The following is a 22022-nucleotide window of genomic DNA, read 5'->3' on the forward strand; positions in this document are numbered from 1 at the left end:
TAAATTGTGCAGTGTAGGAAGGATGGAATTCATAAAGTAGTCATCGGCATGGGGAGGGTAGATGTATTCCCTTGATCAATGAAGGTCCACACAATGATAAAGAACTAGGCAGAAGAAATCCACTAGATGGCAGAAAATGATCACGACTCCACCAAAGAAAACACTGCTCCTCCACTGTACACCATCGATATCTGAGAAAAAAGATGCTCCCCACAAGGGATCAAGAAAAATGCCCATAGTGAAGTATAGTTTAAAAAGGATTTATTAAAATTAGGCAGGATGCATCCAGTATAATGGCAGCAATACCAAACGAAAAAGCAGACAGGACTAACCGTCCTGTCAGATGTGATGGCCGCCGGAGCTCCACGATGCTCCAACGGCGTGACATCAAGGCGTGCGTAGGCTCCTCCTGGTTCTTTCTCTGAAGATGTGCTTGGCACGTAACGCGTAAGGAGGAGCCTACGCACGCCTTGACATCACGCCGTCGGAGCATCGTGGAGCCCCGGCGGCCATCACATCTGACAGGACGGTTAGTCCTGTCTGCTTTTTCGTTTGGTATTGTTGCCATTATACTGGATGCATCCTGCCTAATTTTAATAAATCCTTTTTAAACTATACTTCACTATGGGCATTTTTCTTGATCCCTTGTGGGGAGCATCTTTTTTCTCAGATATCGATGGTGTACAGTGGAGGAGCAGTGTTTTCTTTGGTGGAGTCGTGATCATTTTCTGCCATCTAGTGGATTTCTTCTGCCTAGTTCTTTATCATCGTGTGGACCTTCATTGATCAAGGGAATACATCTACCCTCCCCATGCCGATGACTACTTTATGAATTCCATCCTTCCTACACTGCACAATTTATGTGCACTTCTGGTTAGTGTGTATTGTTACCCTAGGTCACCATAATTGGGACTTTTTTTGATCATTTTTACTGTGTCACATTTATTTTCTAGCGCTGCACTTTTATTTTATTTATAAGAATAATTGTCACATTAACAGGTAAAATCTTTTCTGAGATTTAAGCAATTGGGTTTAGATCAACTATACATGAACCAATGATCTTACTAAATGATGATGAACTTCAAACTGGATAGTATAGATTTTATTTGCAGATTAAACACATTGCAATCATTTGAATATATTAAGAAGTGGAATATTAATAATAAAAATATAATATTACAAGTTACAGAATTAGCACGAAAGACATACAAAAATGAAGTATGTTACACACAAGTAAATACTGTATATACATGTTTATTTGACAAGTATGGACTTAACAAATAAAGTAGTAAAAGGCTTGACCAAGTAATTTATAGTAATGTAACAAATAGAAACAAAAGATGTTTCAGCTTTCATCAGATTTTTTTTTTTAATACTTTCTGTTTATTACTATTCCAAACTCAATAAAAGTACAGCATAGATATGGCAAGGTTTCTTTAAAAACTGCAAATATCATTCTACCACTTACTGACAAAATGAAATAATCCCTTTCACCTATAGAGCACAAAAAGCATAAAAACGGAAAGAAGAAAACAATAAAACAAAAAGTAGTAATGACTATATTTTCTTTTTCAAGCTTATTTAAACAAACAAACAAAAACAGCATGTAAAAATATTTACATTCCTCCTAGTTGTAAACCCATTCATGTTCCTACAATATATGAAGAGTTAACAGTGAAGTCCGGCCAACGTTTAAAATGCGATTTATTATTTTTACATTTTTAAAATTTAAAGCCTTTAGGTAAAATATTATATGTATTGATATGTAAAACCTATTGACAAGCATGCTACTCCACCCACCTGGGCTCCTCCATCTGGTATGTTTCACTCCAAGTGGAGCTTCATTGTATTCATCATAGACTCTAAGCCCTTATTTACACTGGCAATGTCAAACCTGCTTTTATATGCATTTAGAGGACATTTCTAATGTAATGATTTTTCAATGGTGCCATTCACATTGTGAATTTACCTGCAATTAGGTGTAGTCAGTTTAGCTGCCATTTTGTGCACCAAGGATCTGATTAGACACTCTAAATTCAGTGAAACCATGAAAATGCAACCAAATACATCAAAGCACGCCTAAATATGGCTAAAGCAGGAACCTCTGAACACTGGAAAATGTGGTCTGAGAGGCATTAAAGTTGTTTATACCTCACAGATCACTGCTCCTGCATTTAGGAAAGCTAACAGCAGCAGTACCAATGTGAATGAGGCCTTAGATTAAGCTTCATTTAGAGCAGGGTTCCCCAAACATTTTAAACAAAAGGCCAGTTTACTGTCCTTCAAACTTTAGGGGGGGCCAGACTAGGGCCATTGGTAGTAGAAAATGTCCTGGCATCAGTGGGGGTAAACAATGCCCCATATTTGGTGTCAATGAGAGGAATTGTGCCCCATCATTGGTGTCATTGAGTGGGAAGAATCATACCCCATTGTTGGTGTTACCAGGAGGAACTGTGTCCCATCATTTGTGTCATTGGAAGAAACTGTGCCCTATTGTTGGTGTCATTGGCTGGGAGGAATCATGCACCATCATTGGTCTCATTGGGAGGAACTATGCCCCATTGTTGGTGTCATTGGGATGAATAGTGCCCCATTGTTGGTTTCATTGGGTGGGAAGAATCATGCTCCATCATTGGTGTTACCGGGAGGAATTGTGCCCCATCATTGGTGTCATTGAGAAAAACTATGCCCCATTGTAGGCGTCATTGGGATGATTAGTGCCCCTTTGTTGGTTTCATTGGGTGGAAAGAATCATGCTCCATCTTTGGTGTCACTAGGAGGAACTGTGCCCCATCATTGGTTTCATTGGTTTGGAACTGTGCCCCATTGCTGGTGCCAGAGGATGAAATATTGCCCCCAAGGGTCAGATAGAAGCAAGCAAGGGGCCACAGTTTGGAGACCACTGTTTAAGAGTTAAGCTGTCAAAGGGGAAGAAGCCAATGCGGTTGGAGTAGCTGATTGGTTGTCAATAAAGTTTTACATATATGTACATCAAGTATTTAACGTACACGATAAGCTTTATATGCAAAAAAAGACATTGCATTTGTATTATTAAATGGAACATGAAGTCCTTCCAGTGAGATATACATGTAAAAGAGATCAGCTTGATGTATATATTATTAATGTAAGCAAACTAAAAAACATTTAGTGTGTAGTTTATAATTATGTTTGTACCTGAGAGCAACCAGTCCAGTCTATGTTTTCTGCTTTTCTGTGCTATGTCATTTTGATGCTCTACCTTCTCAAAAAACAAATCACCTGTCAGTTGACTAGGTTAAAATGCTCTCACCGTGTGGCTGATATATTTCAACAGTTGTTAAAGAGGAACCATGGGTAGTTTAAAAAATTAAAAAAAAAACGGCTACAAATGCTGTAGCTACAGACTTTTATTTAACAGGTACTCACTGGTCAAGGAGTCCAGCACTGTCTTAACCCAGGCCAGTTATTCGGGTTCCTGGTGCCGCCATCTTGGCTGTGGGAAGCTGGCTGCAAATTCCTGCTGATTCAGAGCTGGCTCCTCAATGCATGCATGAGACATGCTGCGCTTTCAGACTGGACCCACAGCCTCCTGGCACTGTGACGTGTCCCAGGAAGTTGGGGAGGGGGAGCCAACTTCCACTAATCTCGCCTATGCGGGAATTGCACATGTGGGAGCAGGTATTTGTTAGAAAAAGGTACCAACTCCCAGAAAAAAAAAAAACAACACCAATAAAGGCGGGGGGTGGGGAGGGGTTGGCAGGAGGAGGATAAATGGAACTTTCACTTTAAAGTAAAATTCTGCTTTAAGTAGGAGGAAGGGAAGGGAAGGGAAGGGGGGGGTGAATGAGGCTAAGAGAAATACAAAGCTCTCTGTAGTGGTAATCTGCAAATCTCTTGAGCTAAAACTGTGAAAGTAACACCAAAAATTGCTTTAAAGAAGAAATATAGCTAAAGCTCTTTTGGCTGTACTTTACCTGTGGATCACAGGAGTGCAGTTTGTTCTGCACTCCTATGACCCGTTGTCAGCTGACAGTGGACTGAAGCCTGCTGTTGGCTGATGTCGCTCAGCCAATCCAGGCAGGGGAAAGATCCCGACTCCAAAGAAGGGAATCAATTCAGAGTCTAGAGTGGCACCTGGCTCAGCCTCTCAGCGATCTGCTGAGAGTCTGAGCCAGCTGCTCCCTCCCCCTCTACAGCAGACTGACAGTCCCAATCTCTGCTCACAGCAGCTGTGAGAACTCAGCAATCAGCAGTCATGTGATCGCTGAGTTCGCAACCTTAGAGCCAGCAGGGTACAGATGTAGCATCGAACCGATGCTGCATCCACCTAGGTAAGTGTAACTGGGCAAAAAAAAAAAGCCAATACTTCTTTTTTAAGGTAAACACTGCAATAATAATTTAAACTATACTGTAAGTTCAATGATAATACACTATGAGGTTGATTTACTAAAGGCAAATAGACTGTGCACTGCAAGCGCACTGAAGGTGCAGTTGCTCTAGAGGAGCACATGCAAGGAAAATAAAAAAAACTGCATTTTTGCTTGCACGATTGGATGATAGAAATCTGCAGAGCTTCACCTCATTTCAGAACTTCCACTTGGATCTAAAGCAACTGCACTTGCATAGCACAGTATATTTACATTTATTAAATCAACCCTTATATGTTCCCTTTAAATAGGCCTCATGGTACTAAACAGCCAGATGTAAAGATGTTTCAAGTAGTTAACACATATGTGGCACGATAAAATTGTTGCTTTCTATACTGAGAAAATGGTAAAAATCATTGGCACATTTTAATTTCCAGTTTAGCGGCCAGATTTCTCAGTGTTCATTGCTGTCAGAGCCTTACTATGGACAGCTATGTGCAGATAAAATAGACTTTTTAACTTATTTATTCAGATCTAATTAAAATGACACTAAACTCACATTGTTTTATAAAAAAATAAATAAATGCAATACGTTTAAATATAAGCAGAATGTACCTTCTATCTCTCTCTCTTCTTTTGTTTCATCTCTCAAATGCAAGCTTTTTTTCAGCTATTCTCAGCCTTCTTGTTCTAGGGTGGCTATATTTGTTCTACATGCCCCCCTGTATGTGAACATGGCCACCCTCGCTCACGGGATGGACTACACATCTTTATGCACACACATTCATTTCTATGGGAATTGTAACATGCATAGAGCAGAACATGTGATAAGAAATATCTGCACTGCTCACTCAGCACTGGTAGTGGTCAGCGGAAGATAGGAAGTGTGCACAGGACAAAAAAGAAGCTGAAAACAACGGTAAAATAAATTAAAAAAAAGAAAAGAAACAGGACCATGGTATACTTGATATTTTAGAATGATTACTGTAAAAAAAATGAGTTCAATGTCACTTTAAGCCATTGGTAAAATTAACCTAGATGTAACTGTAACACAAACATATAAGTTTAAAAAGCAACACAGAATATGTTGTGCCATCTTCATTTCATATTTTTAGGCCTTTTTAATTTAAGGAGATCTTTTCCATCTGAACAGAGATGCTACGGCATGGATCACATAGAGTAGTGTTGCAATATAGGCAAATACCTACAGAAGAAAAAAATAATCTTAGTTAATGTACCACAGAACACAACAGGGTAGAGAAAATTTTCTCTTGCCCAAAATAAGTTGTTTCCAAATGCATTTTTATAGTCTAGATTTAAACCTAAGTCAGGGATTCTGATTGTTTTCCATGTGCACATTATTTACACATTAGTCCTGATGATGTCTTTTTTTTTTTTACAAAACACATAGGGAGTAGGGATGGGCTTTATGTTTGAGTCAAACATAAGTTCAACTCGAACATTGGGTTTGGCCATTCATAGCTGAATTCACTGTGAGAGACATGATTGGCCAACGTCTCGGTGAGTCCATGCCCAACACTATATAAGGCTGACTAAACAGCAGCCTTGTGTAGTATGTTGATGGAGTTACATAGGTGAGGATAGTTAGTGGTGTGGTAGTGTAGTGTGGTGTTGTGTTGTGGAGCAGTGTATTGGTGTCAGTGTTGTTTTTACAGCACTTCTGCATAACTGCTGCTCCCAATTTTTTTTTTCTTTGTGAATTTTTTTTTTTTTTGCAGTATCAGGTTCTGTTGCTGCATCTTTAGCGTTCCCCCTGCATTCCTGCACCCAGCAAGAGTAACTGTGAGGGGTTACAGTGTTCCGGCGCCCAAGACCCAATTTTTCTGCCCCTGTTTGACAGGTGCATGTAATTTAAATGTTTTACCATTTTTTCTTAATTTTTAACAGCAGGGCCCATTCCTGCACTCTTTAGGTCTGGTAGGGATTGGGGGGGGGGGGGGAACCCAACGCTGTTTTTTTGTGTTTATTTTTTTTAATCTTTTTTTTTTTTCATTGTTATTATGTTTATTTTTATCGATGAGAGCATTTTCCCCTTTGGGTCTGGTAAGAAGGTTAGGAGGGACCCCACAGTAAAAATTCAAAACAAAAAGTGTGTGGGGTTCCCCCTAAAAGCCATACCAGGCCCTAAATTCCTACCAGACCCTTGATCTGAGCACAAGCCTTGCAGGCCAGGAAAGAGGGGAGGGGCGCTCATCATCAGCATTGGCATGACAATGCTGGACGCCGTGATTGACGATAGATTGCAACGCTGGAACCATTTCTTTGGGGGGGGGGGTTTTTAAAAAAAAATAAAGGACTTGTCAAAAACTGTTTGTTTTTTTCAATAAAGGCTTTTTTCAAAAGTCTGGTCTCTATGTTTTTAACAATGTTAACTATTCAGTGAACATGTAGGGGTACAAGTACCCCATACTCATTCACAAGGGGAGGCAGCATCAGGGCGCCCCATTATTTAACGGGGAACCCTGATGATAATGGGCCCTCCTGCCCGCAGAATCCCACAATCACTGGGCAAGGGTTGTGGGAATGAGGCCCTTGTCACCTTCGGCAATGGAACACGTCCTGATGCCGAGGACACGTGGCCTGGTAAGACGCAGGGGGGTGCTCATTCGTCCCCCCCTTTCCTGGTCTGCCAGGCCTGTGCTCAGATCAAGGGTTCAGTAGGAATTTAGGGGGGACCCCACGCTTCCCCCCCATTTTTTTGGGGGGGGGTTGCCCTTAAAAGTCCTACCAGGCTTAAAGTGCCTGGTATGGCTTTTAGGGGAAACCACACACTTTAAAAAAACATTTTTTTTTGCACTGATTTATGTCCCTCAGGGCAGTACCCGAGTCCCCATACCCCTTTTATGGCCAATAACTTGTATATAAGCCTTCAAAACGGGCATTTTTGAATTTACACGTTTGAGTCCCATAGCCTTGCATTATGTTCGAAGTTCGTGGTCGAACTTTCGTTAGGTTTGAATGTTGAACCGCGAACCAAACTGGGGGGTGTTTGGCTCATAACTAATAGGGAGGAACAATGCACTGATGTCACCAGGTTTGAACGTTCCAGGCACAAGTATCCATGTTTTTGGTGGTGTGGAGCATTTTTAACTGGCTTTATGTGAGTTATTTCAATACAATTATATATGTGGTTTTACACTGTTGGGGGCTTCTTTCCTTTTTTTCTTGTATGGCAGTTCTGAGATATGCTTCCATTAGTAATCACTGGAGGATACCATTTTAACCTGGATTATTATATATGAGATATATAAGATCTTCTGCAATTAACAGTTGCTGGAGTATTCTGTGCCAGACCTAGGGGATTCTATATGTACTAAAGCGCTTCGTGACCTACCGATTACTTTGGGGGATCAACACCTTCTGGTAAGAATTTCTTCATCACAGATGTGGTGTGGAAGTTCTAGAGACATCGTTGTTAAGTTTCTTCTGCGGATTATCATTTTGATATTTCTCTGTCCTGAACCACTTGGATGGACTTTAATTTTTATTTTATTATACTGTATTATATTTTACATTTTTTTACAGTATGTGATTGGGATATTCACACGCACTCAATTGAAAACATGTCTCTTAAAGGGACAGTATGCTCCTTTTAATATGTTGCACTTTGAACATTTAAAGGAACAGCACATTTTAATTTTTTGTTTTCTTCATTTGTATATGTACAATACCTATATATGATTAGGGCTGCATTTTTTGTTCAGCCGTATTATAAAGTGTATGTAAACCTTAAATGTGTTTTGCAGTGCTTTGGCATCATGCCTTACTGTATACAGCAGCCTTTCTCAACCAGGTTTCCTTCCCAGGTTGCTAGAGGTTCTTGACCAATAAGTTGTGGTGAACTGATTTCCTACCCAGTGCTAGGGGGCAATTTTCCACTGACTACCAATGTAAGGGGTGACTTCTGCACTGACCACTAAATATCTTACAGATCTGTCACAATTTAGTATGCCGCAATGCACTTTGGTGTGGTGCAATGCAGTTAGGTAGGTTGTGTTGCGACACACTAAAATCTGTTGGATCTGTCAGAGCTTCACTGGTTGAAATAAGTGTTCATTATGCATGCATTTGGTGCCCTTGTGTTGAGTTGCAATGCAGCTCAACTAATCTGGTGTAAACTAGTCTTTAGAGGTTAGAAAATAGATATGACAGTTACCACAGCAGCGATGTTCTCTTGATAGATTTTACCAAGGTTCTGCGTTTGTATTGTTGCAAAGGCCTGCAGTACTGAAGCGCTTAGATAAAATAGGGCAGCAATAAAGTGATAAAAGGCATCCTAAAAAAACAAAAAAAAATATTAATGGGAAAGAACACAGGAGTTCAACATTAAGATGTTATATACTGTATATTTCATTTTTTGTATATTCTTTACTTACACAAAAAAAAAGATAGAATAAGTGGTATCATGTTACACATGCATTGTTTGTTTGTTTGCCTCTAAATAATTTTGTCCCTTCCTCACTCTGTTGCTATGGAATGCTCTATGTACTTAGTTCCACCTGTCTTCTTCATGCTTTAGCCTCCATTCATCAAATGTACTGCATTCTGCTGGAGCTAGACACACTATGATTTTTTTTACTTATCTGATGATCATATATTATGATCTGCTCAAGGTTTTGGATTAAAGCTTTCTACAGCCTGCAAGATGTCATTTGGATCAAGTCACTGTTGGTTATATACTAAAACTGCATGGTGCAAAATCTGGTGCAGCTCTGCACAGAAACTAATCATCTTCCAGAAGTAGGTTTTGACAGGTAGTTGATTAGCTACCATGCACAGCTGCACCAGATTCTGAGTGCATCAGTTTTATTAAATACCCCCCACTGTCTGCGAATTCTACCAATACCAAAAGTTACAGCTATCTTGCCACCACTGGAACAGAGAGTGCCGGTGGAGGACCCCAGGAGGGGAAGTCCAAGACCATTGCACAGAGCAGGTAAGTAAAATATGTTTATTATTTTAAGAAAAATTAAATAAACCTTTACAATTCCATTAAGAAAAGGGGGCTGGAAAGGTAAGTACACATGCATTTCTTTTACAGGCTTGGCTTTATATACAAGTGACCTGTGGTTACTGACAGCTGCGCTAGCCTGACGTTCTTAAATATCTAAGGTGCTGGGCCACCCAGTGACGTCAACCGGGTGACCTCGCCACCTTGTGACGTCATTGTGTTCTATGACTGGCCAAAGCATTACACCTGACCTGTGGTTTCTACATACCTTAAAATAAGATATAACATAAAAAAGACAAAGACGAGTCCACTCCAACAAGAAAAGAGAGAAAAAAGCATCACAGTGGTTCCCCCAGTCCATCACGCAGTAGCAGTAGTAAGCGAGGCAAATCTCCTTCACCAAAATCAGAACGCTCTGAGAGGTCACACAAGGACAGCTCCAGATCACGATCCTCTCATAAAGACTCTCCCAGAGATGCCAGTAAAAAGTCCAAAAGGTCACCATCTGGATCTCGAACACCTAAAAGATCTCGACGGTCACGATCAAGGTCACCTAAAAAATCTATGAAAAAGTCCAGATCCCAGTCCCGGTCCCCACAAATGGGTCACGGCTGCCTAGAGGATGACGTCATTAGGTGATTTGCAAGATCTCCTGGGATATCGGGTCTTCTATCCCAGGAGTCCTTGGGAATCCTAGTTGCTAAATGTTGCGGTAATTAGAATACACAGGCGCAAGATCAGGAGATGCATGCTGGGATGGCTAGCAGCACCTAATCCCGGAAATATACACTAGCGGGCTTCAGATGCCCACTTTCTTCTTGGCACCTGTCAGCTTCCGAGATCTAGGCAACATTTTTCAGATTTACAAATAACGAGCATGATATCAGATATAGCATTATTCAAAGATTACTATGCAAGTTGTAACAATCATGGGGGAGCTCTTTCAAAAACATTTTATGGGGACTGGAGCTCCGCTTTAATAAGCTGTTAACTGAGAGTGGAAGAACCTGACTGTAGAGACCTGAAGGATTTCGTAGATGCAGACCAGTGAGACCTAGATTCTCAAAGCTTTGTGATTCTCACCTCTGCCATTGTCTTTTGTTTGAAGTGCTAAACTGTCTTTCTCTATATTAAAGTGGAGCTTCACTCCCTCAATGAACATTGACTATTTTTAATCCTTATGCTTCTAGCATTTGTAAATATATAGGAAAGTATATCATATTTACTTCTTTTAAACATTTTTTTTTTACATTTCTTCAGTTATTTCCTGGTTTCTGGCTTAGGCAAATGATGTCATACATCCCAGGAGTCTTCAGGACAGGAGGAAGGGGGGAGGGATGTTCTCAGCTAAACAAACCCCCCTGCCTGCATGCCTAAGCTAAAGGCAGATGATTTCCAGGAAGTAAATGCTACACGAATCACCTGCCCTTACTCAAGATGATCATGCCTAGAAATGCTAGGGGGTGTATTTCAAAGTGATTTCTTGGCAAAATAAAGTATTGAGTCATGAATGGATGGGAGAGTTTGCTTTTAATATCAAAAATAAATTAAACAGAGGCTTTGGTTTGTGTTGCTCAGATGCAGTGTAGTTCCGCTTTAAGCTCATAAAATCCCTTTAATTTTTCCTGTGTTGACGTTAGTATATTTTGAGTCTTTGATAACACTCATAGGTAGCAATCAGGGGCGGACTGACAACTCATGGGGCCCCCGGGCAATAGGGGATCATGGGGCCCCTGTGTCCTTGCCCAAACTCAAAAAAGCCTATGAAAAAGGTACCAGGGGCATCTCATGGGGCCCCCTACTGACCCCGGGCCCTCGGGCAGTGCCGAGTTTCCATATGGTCATTCCGCCCCTGGTAGCAATGAATTATTTGAGTGTGCCTACTAGTAACAGTACCTCATGAAAAGGCAGAGAAAGGCATGATATGCAATCAACTGTTTTAGACCATAACTGATTGACATTTATCAGCAGTTCTTCTTTATCAGCCTTATAATTCTGGTAAACCTTCCAAGTTGGTTTGACCAAGGATTTAGCTTGTCTGCTTACTTCTTGATCTGGAAACAATTATGGTTCTTGCTTGTTTCAGCCTCCACAGAAAACGTAATGCTTTGCTGTGACATTGTGCTGACAATGAGTTAACTGTCAATCTCTGAGAAATGTATCAATTGCTTGCTGTGTGCTTGGAAGTTGTTTGTGAAGCACAGACTGCTTTGAGAATGTATTGGAAGGTCTCATGTACACATGAACTCACCTCTTCGTTAAACTCGCCTGGCAGCAGAAAAATGCTAAATGCTGCAAGAACGAGTTGCCACCAAGGGCGGACTGACAACTCATGGGGCCCCCGGGCAATAGGGAATCATGGGGCCCCTGTGTCCTTGCCCAACCTCAAAAAAGCTTATGAAAAAGGTACCAGGGGCATCTCATGGGGCCCCCTACTGACCCCGTGCCCTCGGGCAGTGCCCGAGTTTCCAAATGGTCAGTCTGCCCCTGGTTGTCGCGTTTATCTGCGTTTAGTGCTTGAATGTTTATTCATTTGAATGGCCAGAATATTTTCTATTGACATGGATAAGCACCCAAGCGCTAAATGCGCTTAGCGTGTAGCAGCATTTAACCGCATTTTTGACGCATTAGGATTTTTTGCCCAAAAATGTTCCTCTCCTGAAAGCGATTATTCTGCATTCAGAAAAGGAACTTTTAACTGCCCCTAAACTCTGCTGCTCCTAAACTCTGATAAAAGCCTATGTGTGCATGGACACATTTTATTGAGTTGAGTTCAGGGGCTTTGGCAAAAAAACGCCAAAAGCTCCTAAACTCAGGTTTAGGAGCAGCAGTGCACATGAGGCCTAAGCAGATATCAGAATGGCATGTAGTAATGCAGGCAGCTTCTACTAAACACATGTAGAATGCACAACTTGACTTGTATACCACAATCCCATTAGTAAAATGCTGGAATATTGCTGTCTTGTAGGCTGTAGGATGCTGTGATTAGCTTGCAGGCATGCAAAGGCTTGTATGACAATGACTGCACTGTCCTAAGCTGCTGTATATCCAGTGTGATAACCAGGGGCGGACTGACAACTCATGGGGCCCCTGGGCAAAAGGGGATCATGGGGCCCCTGTGTCCTTGCCCAAACTCAAAAATGCCTATGAAAAAGGTACCAGGGGCATCTCATGGGGCCCCCTACTGACCCCGGGCCTCGGGCAGTGCCCGAGTTTCCAAATGGTCAGTCCGCCCCTGGTGATAACACATTTCGCAGTGCATTCCAGACCAAAAAATGTTTTTTTGACTGGATCTTTAAAATATTCTTTGGCTGCAGCTAAAGAATATTTTTTTTTTTGATGAAACTATAGAAGACGAAGTTGAATATAGAAGATGAAGCTATAGAAGAAGCTTTCTTGCAGGCACTAAATGATAGAAGACTGTTTTTGCTGGAGCTAAATTACTTTTTGATTGGAGCAATAAAGGATTTTTTGGCTGGAGCTAAAGAAGATTTTTTGACGGCAGCTAAATGTTTTTTTACAACAAATAAATATTCTATACAATCTCATAAATATAATGAATACAGTAAATGAATAAAATAAAGTTCAAGTGACCAGCAATGAAAGAATGTCCGTGTAATTATTTCAAGTTTGTTTATCTTGCAGTATCCAGACAAAACAAAACTATTATGAGTCCTTACATCTTCTGCAAACTACTTTCATCATATTATATAGTTCAGTCTTGCTAAGCGTGCTCCAATGATAATAGTGCATACTTCACCAGTATTTACCACCACCATTAACCACTTAAGCCCTGGAGGGTTTATCCCCCTTCATGACCAGGCCATTTTTGCTATTGGGCACTGCACTACTTTAACTGGAAACTTGACACTCATGCAACACTGTACACAAATAAAGCTTTCTTTTTGTGTTATTTGATCACCACTGGATTTTTTGTTATGATATAAATTAAAAAAGATCAAATGTATTTGGTTAAAAAAAAATTTGTATTAATTAGTCTGTGTGAAAGTTATAGCGTCTGCAAATTATGATATACCGTATTTTTCGCTCCATAAGACGCACTTCTTTCCCCCCCAAAAAAGGGGGAAAAATGTCAGTGTGTCTTATGGAGCGAAAATAAAGCGGCTGGTCTGGTATTTCCGCCGCCACCATGTCAAAATACAGGGCCGGCCGCTCAGCTGTTCTCTGCGGCAGGAACTCACCTGTTCCTCGGTCCAGTGCTGTAGTCTTCCCACGCATCTGTGACAGCCGGGTGCCCGCTGCGCATGCGCGAGAAGCGCTGCGCTTTGTGAATGGTCCGGTGTCTTCTGAGACACATGACAGGTCCCAAAGCACACCTGGCCATTCACAAAGCACAGCGCTTCTCGCGCATGCGCAGTGGGCACCCGGCTGTCAAAGTCGGGTGCCCACAGTATAGGAAGGAGAACTCCGCGGAAGTGGGAGCGGGTACCTGTCAAATTCAGGTACCCGCTCCCTCCCTAAAGGTCCGCAGTGTCTGGTCATGCCCTGTACTGTCTGCAGTCTCTGGTCATCTGTATTATGTCCACAGTCTCTGATCATCTCCTGTGCTGTCCGCAGTCTCTGGTCATCCTCTATACTGTCCGCAGTCTCTGGTCATCTCCTGTACTGTCCGCAGTCTCTGGTCATCCCCTATACTGTCCACAGTCTCTGGTCATCTCCTGTACTGTCCGCAGTCTCTGGTCATCCCCTATACTGTCTGCAGTCTCTGGTCATCTCCTGTACTGTCCGCAGTCTCTGGTCATCTCCTGTAGTATGTCCGCAGTCTCTGGTCCATCTCCTGTACTGTGTCCACAGTCTCTGGTCCATCTCCTGTATTATGTCCGCAGTCTCTGGTCCATCTCCTGTGCTGTGTCCGCAGTCTCTGGTCATCTCCTGTACTATGTCCGCAGTCTCTGGTCATCTCCTGTACTATGTCCGCAGTCTCTGGTCATCTCCTGTACTATGTCCGCAGTCTCTGGTCATCTCCTGTACTATGTCCGCAGTCTCTGGTCATCTCCTGTACTATGTCCGCAGTCTCTGGTCATCTCCTGTAGTATGTCCGCAGTCTCTGGTCCATCTCCTGTACTGTGTCCGCAGTCTCTGGTCATCCCCTGTACTGTGTCCGCAGTCTCTGGTCATCTCCTGTACTATGTCCGCAGTCTCTGGTCATCTCCTGTACTGTGTCTGCAGTCTCTGGTCATCTCCTGTACTATGTCCGCAGTCTCTGGTCATCTCCTGTACTGTGTCCGCAGTCTCTGGTCATCTCCTGTACTGTGTCCTCAGTCTCTGGTCCATCTCCTGTAATGTGTCTGCAGTCTCTGGTCCATCTCCTGTAATGTGTCTGCATTCTCTGGTCATCTCCTGTACTATGTCCGCAGTCTCTGGTCCATCTCCTGTACTATGTCCGCAGTCTCTGGTCATCTCCTGTACTGTGTCCGCAGTCTCTGGTCATCTCCTGTACTATGTCCGCAGTCTCTGGTCACTTCCTGTACTATGTCTGCAGTCCATTGGTTCAGAATATTTTTTTTCTTGTTTTTCTCCTCTAAAATCTAGGCGCAACTTATGGTCAGGTGCATCTTATGGAGCGAAAAATATGGTATATATTTGAAAACTGATCAGTCCATGTACTGAAAGCAGATCACATTTCTTGAGGCACTTAAAATGCCAGGACAGTACAAATACACCCCCAAATGACCCCATTTTGAAAAGTAAACAGTCTGGTGTATTTAGTAAGAGGCATTGAGAGTATTTTGACATTATACTTTTTTCTCACAATTTGTCACCCCCTTTAAAAAAAAATCACATTTTGTTACTTTGCAGCTTGAAATGAAGACATACACAGTATGTGTTTTATCCTGCTGTATTTACTCTTTATAACATCCAAGTGAAAGATATAACACCAACATATTAGAAATAAAAAAAAAGTTAACCAAAAGAATAACTGACTTGGAAAAAAGATCCTAAAAATGACTTGTAAACTCAGTCAGGTGTAGCTAATCACCTTCTCAATGGCACACAAAGCCATTTGACTTTCAACTGTGATGAGTAGTCATTTTTATACCCACTGTACATGATTGTTACTGAATGTGCAACCCGTCCACAATACATTTACTGTAGGTGGTTGGAACGTGTGGGCTAAACATTAATGTAAGTGGTTGGTATTAATGGTGGTGGTATACACTGTTGAAGTACGTACTATTATTATTGGAGTACACATGACAAGACTGCATTATATAATATGATGGAAGTAGTTTGCAGAAGATATAAGGACATTGCAAGATATACAGACTTTATTAAATACATGGACACTATTTTATTGCTGATCACATTAACTTTATTATGCATTCATTGTACTCATTATATTTATGAGTTTGCATAGATTATTAAGGATACAAGTACAGTACTTTCACAATTCAAAAGATCAACTGAATTCCTAGTTTTTTATGTGTAACATTACATGTAAGAGCATTATATTCATGTATTCCCCACCATCTAGCTTTACAAGCAGTAAGATATCATCTAGCACAATACAGTTCTTATACAAAAGAATTACAAGAGTATTTGCTCCAATGAATAGAATATCTTTTAACACACAGTATTTTTATGTTCGATGGCTCCTATTATATACAATCTTGTGGAGCATCGATGGGAGCAAACGTTTCACCTTCTATGGCGAATTTATATATGGGGTTGGGGGGAGGAGTGTGATCTTTTCTCACATCATAACCAATTTTCCAGACATTTACATTGTTTTGGTCATTATATAGATGACCTACAGGTTGTATGGGATGGTGAAAGTACAGTACTTAAGGAATTTGCTATTTATCTGAACACATATGATTAGAATCTTCAATTCTCATATACAGTAATTACCATGCTACTTCCATATATTTTTTGGACCTTACTTTAGAAAGCAACCCTGAGACAGGCTTATTAACATCCACAACATTTCAGAAATCACGTGTAGGGAATACCACATAACATGCAACCAGCTGTCATCTTCCCATACACCATAAAGGCCATACCAGTATTGAAATTTGTTAGAGCTTGTAGAAATTATTCAGTGGAGGAATTTTTTGATAAAGAATGTGAGAACATTGACACTAGACTTTTAAAAAGAGTTGATGTGTAGTTATATCTGGTTATGGTGTCCGTTTATGAACCAGCGGTAATAGAACGCTGCTCAGTTCTCCGGCATTCTCGGAGAACACAGTTTCTTGTGAATGCCTTTTATGAAGCAGTTCTCCGAACGAAGGGAGAACGGTCTCCAAATGCTGGAGAACGGTCTCCAAACACTGGAAAACGGCTGCGTTTACTATAATCTCGCGAAATTACAGTAAAAGATCAGTTTACTAAGCAGAGGTAAATTATCGCTGCTTAGTTTTCTGTTCCTCCAATTCTCCAGCTCTGGGCTGGAGAATCTGGAAGGAGAACATAGATCTCCAGTGAAGGGCTGAACATGTTCTCCGCTGATCTCCTGAGTGTCATAAACTGTGTATGACCAGAGAATAGCTGCGACCCTCTGAATCGCAGCTATTTTCTGTGTCATAAACAGACACCTTTGTACCTAGATAATAGTAGTCAGTGTCTATCCCCTTTTTGGTCAGTGGCTTAGCAGCAACAAAAATTTAATTATTTTAAAAAAAATATTTGCACCTATTAATTGTTTTTGTTTAGTAGGGGTTTGGAGTATGCACATAAATTATTTCCTGCTGTAGCTAAAGTAGATTTTTTGACTGTTCTGCCTCTCCACACTAAGCACTGCAAGTGTGATCCATATAAATGATCGTGTGGTAGCAAGATAGCGGTAACTTATGGGGTCAGTAGAGTTAGTAAACCAGGGTTTCATGGAACACTAGGGTTTCTCCAGATGTTGCTTGGGGCTCCTTGAGCAATAAGCAATGTCTCCCTCTCAAATAAGTTCTCACTGACAACATTGATCTCTTTAGCTATCTGAAAGGAGGTAATTCCCAATAACCACAAGTGTAAGGAGAATTCTTTCCAATGACCATCACACATGAGTTGTAGATACAGTAATTTTTAGCAGGGTTTCATGAGACAAAAAAGTTATTTCAAGAGTTCCTCAGTGTTGAAAAGGTTGAGAAAGGCTGTATTAGACAGCGACTCAATGCAAATGACATCCTGCAGACCATAGACCAAAGCTTTTGAATCCAAAAACATGTGCAGATCATAACGGATGAATATCAGATAGGTCAAAAAATCATTGTGTGAATAGCTCTAGCAGAATACAGTACATGTGATGAATGGAGGTGAAAGCATGAAGAAAAAAGGTGGCACTAAATACATAGAGCATCCCCTAGCTACAGAGTGAGGTAGGGACAAAATTATTTAAGGTGAACAAACAGACAATGCATGTGTAACATGACAAATGCTTTCAACTTACCATAGTTGTCCAGGAAGATTGTCCACCATGTACTCCGACACAGTAAAGTATAATGAGTATAGTGGTAAACACGAAGCAAAAGACAGAAACAAACATAACCCATCCTTGAAGTAATGGAAGTGTGAATGGAATAGTGGTGGAAGCTACTAAAATCCACACAAGGCCACCGAAAACCTGGAAAAGAGGAACAAATATATATTTGTTTTTGGTTTATATTAGTAATAGAGTTTACAGAAAATATTTATACTTAAGCTAGACATAGATGAAAAGTCTAAGGAAAATCCAGAGGAAAATTCTCAGAACATTTGTTTGTCATTCAGTAGATTTCATTTGCTTTTTAACATATGATTTTGCAATGAATGGACCTTACCAAACAGAAACCACATACACTGTTAGAAATTTGTTTCTAGAAAAAGTTTCCACCCCGCTCCTTTAAATTTTTTATTTTTTTTTTTTAAAACAAACATTGAGTTGACCCACTAATGATTAGAAAAATTAACCAACTTTCTTAGAACCTTCTTTTCCCAAGAATTGTCCTTCGAAACTCTACCCAAATATTGCCAGCTTTATTTAATAGCATAGCTAAAGCAAAAATGTGTTAACATTTTGGACAGAGTATAAGTGAAGCAGGCTATACATTCAGCAATTTTCTTTACAGCAACCACAAAATTGCTTGATTCCCTCATCAACACTTGATGCTTTTTTGAGCTTTTGTATTCTGACAGGTGAAGGTTTCCCAGCCATCAGAACAGTGGCATAACTAGAACCTTCAGGGCCCAGGTACAAGAAACCTTGAAGGGCCCCCCTGACCCCCCTTGTTCTCAGGGCCCTTTCCTCTGGTTCCACAGTCCTTCCCACTGATATAGGGGCCCTTTATTATGATCCTGCAGTAGGACCCTTTTACATGTTCTGCAGTGGGTCCCCTTCCTACCATCTTGGGGGCCCCCCACAGTGGCAGAAAGTAAGAGATATGTTACCAGCACACCAGAAAACTTTATATAAGGGTCCAATGGAGTGGCAGAACTACCAGGGTTGCCAAGTTCACACTTGTGAGTGGTCCCTGGTGTTTTGCCACCATGGGGGTCCCCAGCCTCCTCTTGTTGTCCTGTCCCTGCTATTTACAGGTCTGGTGTCTCTGTCTCCATGGCAGTGGCAACAGTCTATTAGGACCCAGTGCTGGTTGCATTATGGGGCTGATGGGTGCATGCAGGGGAAGGCTGGCACTATTGATTGTAGACAGCTGAGCCCCCAGCTGGTCATCTAGTAGCGGTAACACTGCAAAACCTCTATTGACATGCAGATTGGGATATGATCCAGGTGATGCTCCCAGTTGGATCTAATAAATACAGTATTTACTAAAATCAAGAGTACGATCGCATATATATATCAACCATGTGTTTCATCAGCCACGTATGCTCCATGCCAGTAAGGTGGGAGCTCTGATCAATAAATAGATTAACATTTAATATTAGAGCATCATCTGGATCGCATTCCGATCAACATGTCAGAGAAGGCTATGCAGCCTCACCGCTGCTAAGCTCCTGTGAGGGCTCAGCTATCTAATTGTGCTAGCTGTCTTTGCATGCACCCATCAACCCCATAATGTAACCAGCACTGGGTCCTAATGTGCTGCTGCTGCTTCCATGGACACAGGGACCAGCAAAGTCAATAGCAGGGGCAGGACAGTAAACCTGGTTGTTTGGCCACTGGTGACCCTGGTAGTTCCGCCATCCACCTGGAATTTGTAGAGGGGGGAACTGGATCACATTTTTTCATTCAACCTAACAGTTTAATGAAAAAAAAAAGTGAGCAATGTATGGCTGCCTAACTGCTAAATGGAACTGGAAGTTTGTGAAGCTCTTGGAAGAACAGAGAGGTGGGTCCAGAGGGAGACACATGGGGCAGAGACGGAAGGAAGATAGGAACAGTTCAGAGATCACAGTGTACTGCTCTGCTCACTCACCCATGGCTGATAGCTCAGGCAGCGGCATCATTGACACAGTCAGGAATATGTAGTTGGCTACTGTTTTCATATTTTCCTCCCACACATCCCCTCTCTTTCAGGCACAGCTGCACTTCAGGCATGGGAGAGAGGGCAGGGCCGGGCAGAGGAAAACGGTTGGTAAGAGGAGGAGCTGCTGTATTCAAGGGTGGAAGAGTGGGTGGGGCCATGCAGACAGGGGAGGAACAGGGGTGGGAGGAGGAGCTGTATTCCTCTCTGCTCTCCCGTCCTTGAAAGGAGAGAGTGTCACAGATGCTCGGTTCAGCTGCAGTCATTGGTCCCTACATTCACAGACTGATTCTCCTGTCCTATGGACAGAACAAATCAGTCTGTTTTTTCAAACTGTCCCTTATATATTGGGCGGTAGGCAACACTGCTTGGGCCCTCCCCCACACAGTGGCGGGATTCCAGGGCCCGGTTGCAAGTGCAACTTCTGTGACCCTGGTAGATCCACCACTGCATTAGAATACAATGAAGACTGCTGGTTGCTATAGCCACCGGCAGTGATCAAACAGAAAAAAAACCTGACAGGCTGCTTCTAATGAAGTTGATCGAGTGATTGACTTCAGTACAACCAGCCTTCCCATACATGGATCGAAATTCCTCTCGTTCCCACTGTCTGTGTTCCTGCTGGGGTGATTCACCTCTCATTTCCTGGTGACCACTATCATGGGAAATGTAAGATGTTATACAGGTAGCTGTCACTGCAGCAGAAGGAGAAGGAAATCTTACATTGAGGATGCCTATTGAGATGGGAACTAAAAACAGTTTGGGGAGCATTCCTCCCACTTTCTATTGTGTCTCTAAAATAGTAATTGAAGACAAATTTCCCCAATGGGACACAGACAGTAAAAAATGCAACCCACCCAGGGTCGATTATAGATTAGATCAGCTTTCTCTTTACTAAGTTTCAATATAAGTGGTTCAAAAGCCATTAGTTTCTTTTATCTTAATGCATAACCTGCATTGAGGTAAAAGACTTTCCATTAGTTGTCCACCCCCCATGAGTATATCAATCCAGCGCTGTGCCCATCTGCAACAGCAATGGTACTCTCTCTCCCCTCTCACGGGCTCAGAGACAGCAGTGGGAGCCATTGGCTCCTACTGCTGTCAATCAAATGCTGTGAGGAGGAAATGGGGCGGAGCCAGCTCAGGCTGTGTGTGTTAATAGAAACACACAGCCCAGCTTGGGATTGAGCCCAAAGAATAATATTAAATTGGTCAAGTGTGATTGGATTTTCACCAGGACCAATCTTTTCTTTTCCATAAAATATTTTATGTTTCCTTATTGAACAACTCCTTAAGTGCAAATGATGTCTGGAAGATATGATTCATTATTTAAAAAGATAAATTATGTGGAATGAATTGATTGTATCATTACATGTACAGTAGCATTTAGTGTCTTGTGAAAAGCAATCACTTAGGGCCGCATTTAGAGTTTTTCCTGTCTCACACAATGGAAGGTGACATTTTTTTTATATGGTTCAGCCTCTTATATAAAGACCTAATCAGTAGTGTCACAGGCTTTAATGTTATATCCTAAACTGTTCACACAAATGAACCCGTCCAATCTAACTATAGTGCTTTGAAAAAATATTCATACCCCTTGAAATTTTCCACACTTTGCCATGTTACAACCAAAAACATAAATGTATTTTATTGGGATTTTATGTGATAGACCAACACAAAGTGGCACATAATTGTAAAGTGGAAGGAAAATGATAAATGGTTTTCAAAATGTTTTACAAATAAATATGTAAAAAGTGTGGTGTGCATTTGTATTCAGCCCCCCTGAGTCAATACTTGGTAGAATCCGCTTTTTGTTGCAATTACATCTGCAAGTCTTTTTAGGGATGTCTCTACCAGCTTTGCACATCTAGAGAGTGAAATGATTGCCCATTCTTCTTTGCAAAATAGGACAAGCTCTGTCAGATTGGATGGAGGGTATCAGTGAACAGCAATTTTCAAGTCTTGCCACAGATTCTCAATTGGATTTAGGTCTGGACTTTGACTGGGCTATTCTAACACATGGATATGGTTTGATCTAAAGCATTAAATTGTAGCTATGGCTGTATGTTTAGTCACTGTGCTGCTGGAAGGTGAACCTCCGCCCCAGTCTCAAGTCTTTTGCAGAATCTAAGAGGCTTTCTTCTAATATCCATCTTCCCATCAACTCTGACCAGCTTCCCTGTCCCTGCTGAAGAAAAGCATGCCATCATGTTTCACAGTGGGGATAGTGAGTTCAGGGTGATGTGCAGTGTTAGTTTTCCTCCACACTTTGCTTTTATGCCAAAAAGT

At 41.5% G+C, this 22022-nt stretch overlaps 1 protein-coding gene across 1 annotated transcript in view; it reads right to left on the bottom strand.

The window, feature by feature from the left end:
- Nucleotides 1-1087: 1087 nt before the first annotated feature.
- LOC149455271 (myelin and lymphocyte protein-like) overlaps nucleotides 1088-22022 on the bottom strand; it is a 60777-nt gene continuing 39842 nt past the window's right edge. Inside the window, exons 2-4 of the mRNA XM_089686503.1 lie at nucleotides 17723-17896; nucleotides 8524-8643; nucleotides 1088-5550 (exon numbers count right to left, since the gene is read on the bottom strand). Of these exons, the coding sequence (XP_089542629.1) occupies nucleotides 5473-5550; nucleotides 8524-8643; nucleotides 17723-17896 (372 nt within the window). The 3' untranslated portion in view covers nucleotides 1088-5472. The remainder of the gene's footprint in view (nucleotides 5551-8523; nucleotides 8644-17722; nucleotides 17897-22022) is intronic.

This window comes from Staurois parvus, unplaced genomic scaffold, assembly GCF_062004578.1.
Source record: "Staurois parvus isolate SC_StPar_1 unplaced genomic scaffold, SC_StPar_1.0 ptg000401l, whole genome shotgun sequence".
Lineage (NCBI taxonomy): Eukaryota > Metazoa > Chordata > Amphibia > Anura > Ranidae > Staurois > Staurois parvus.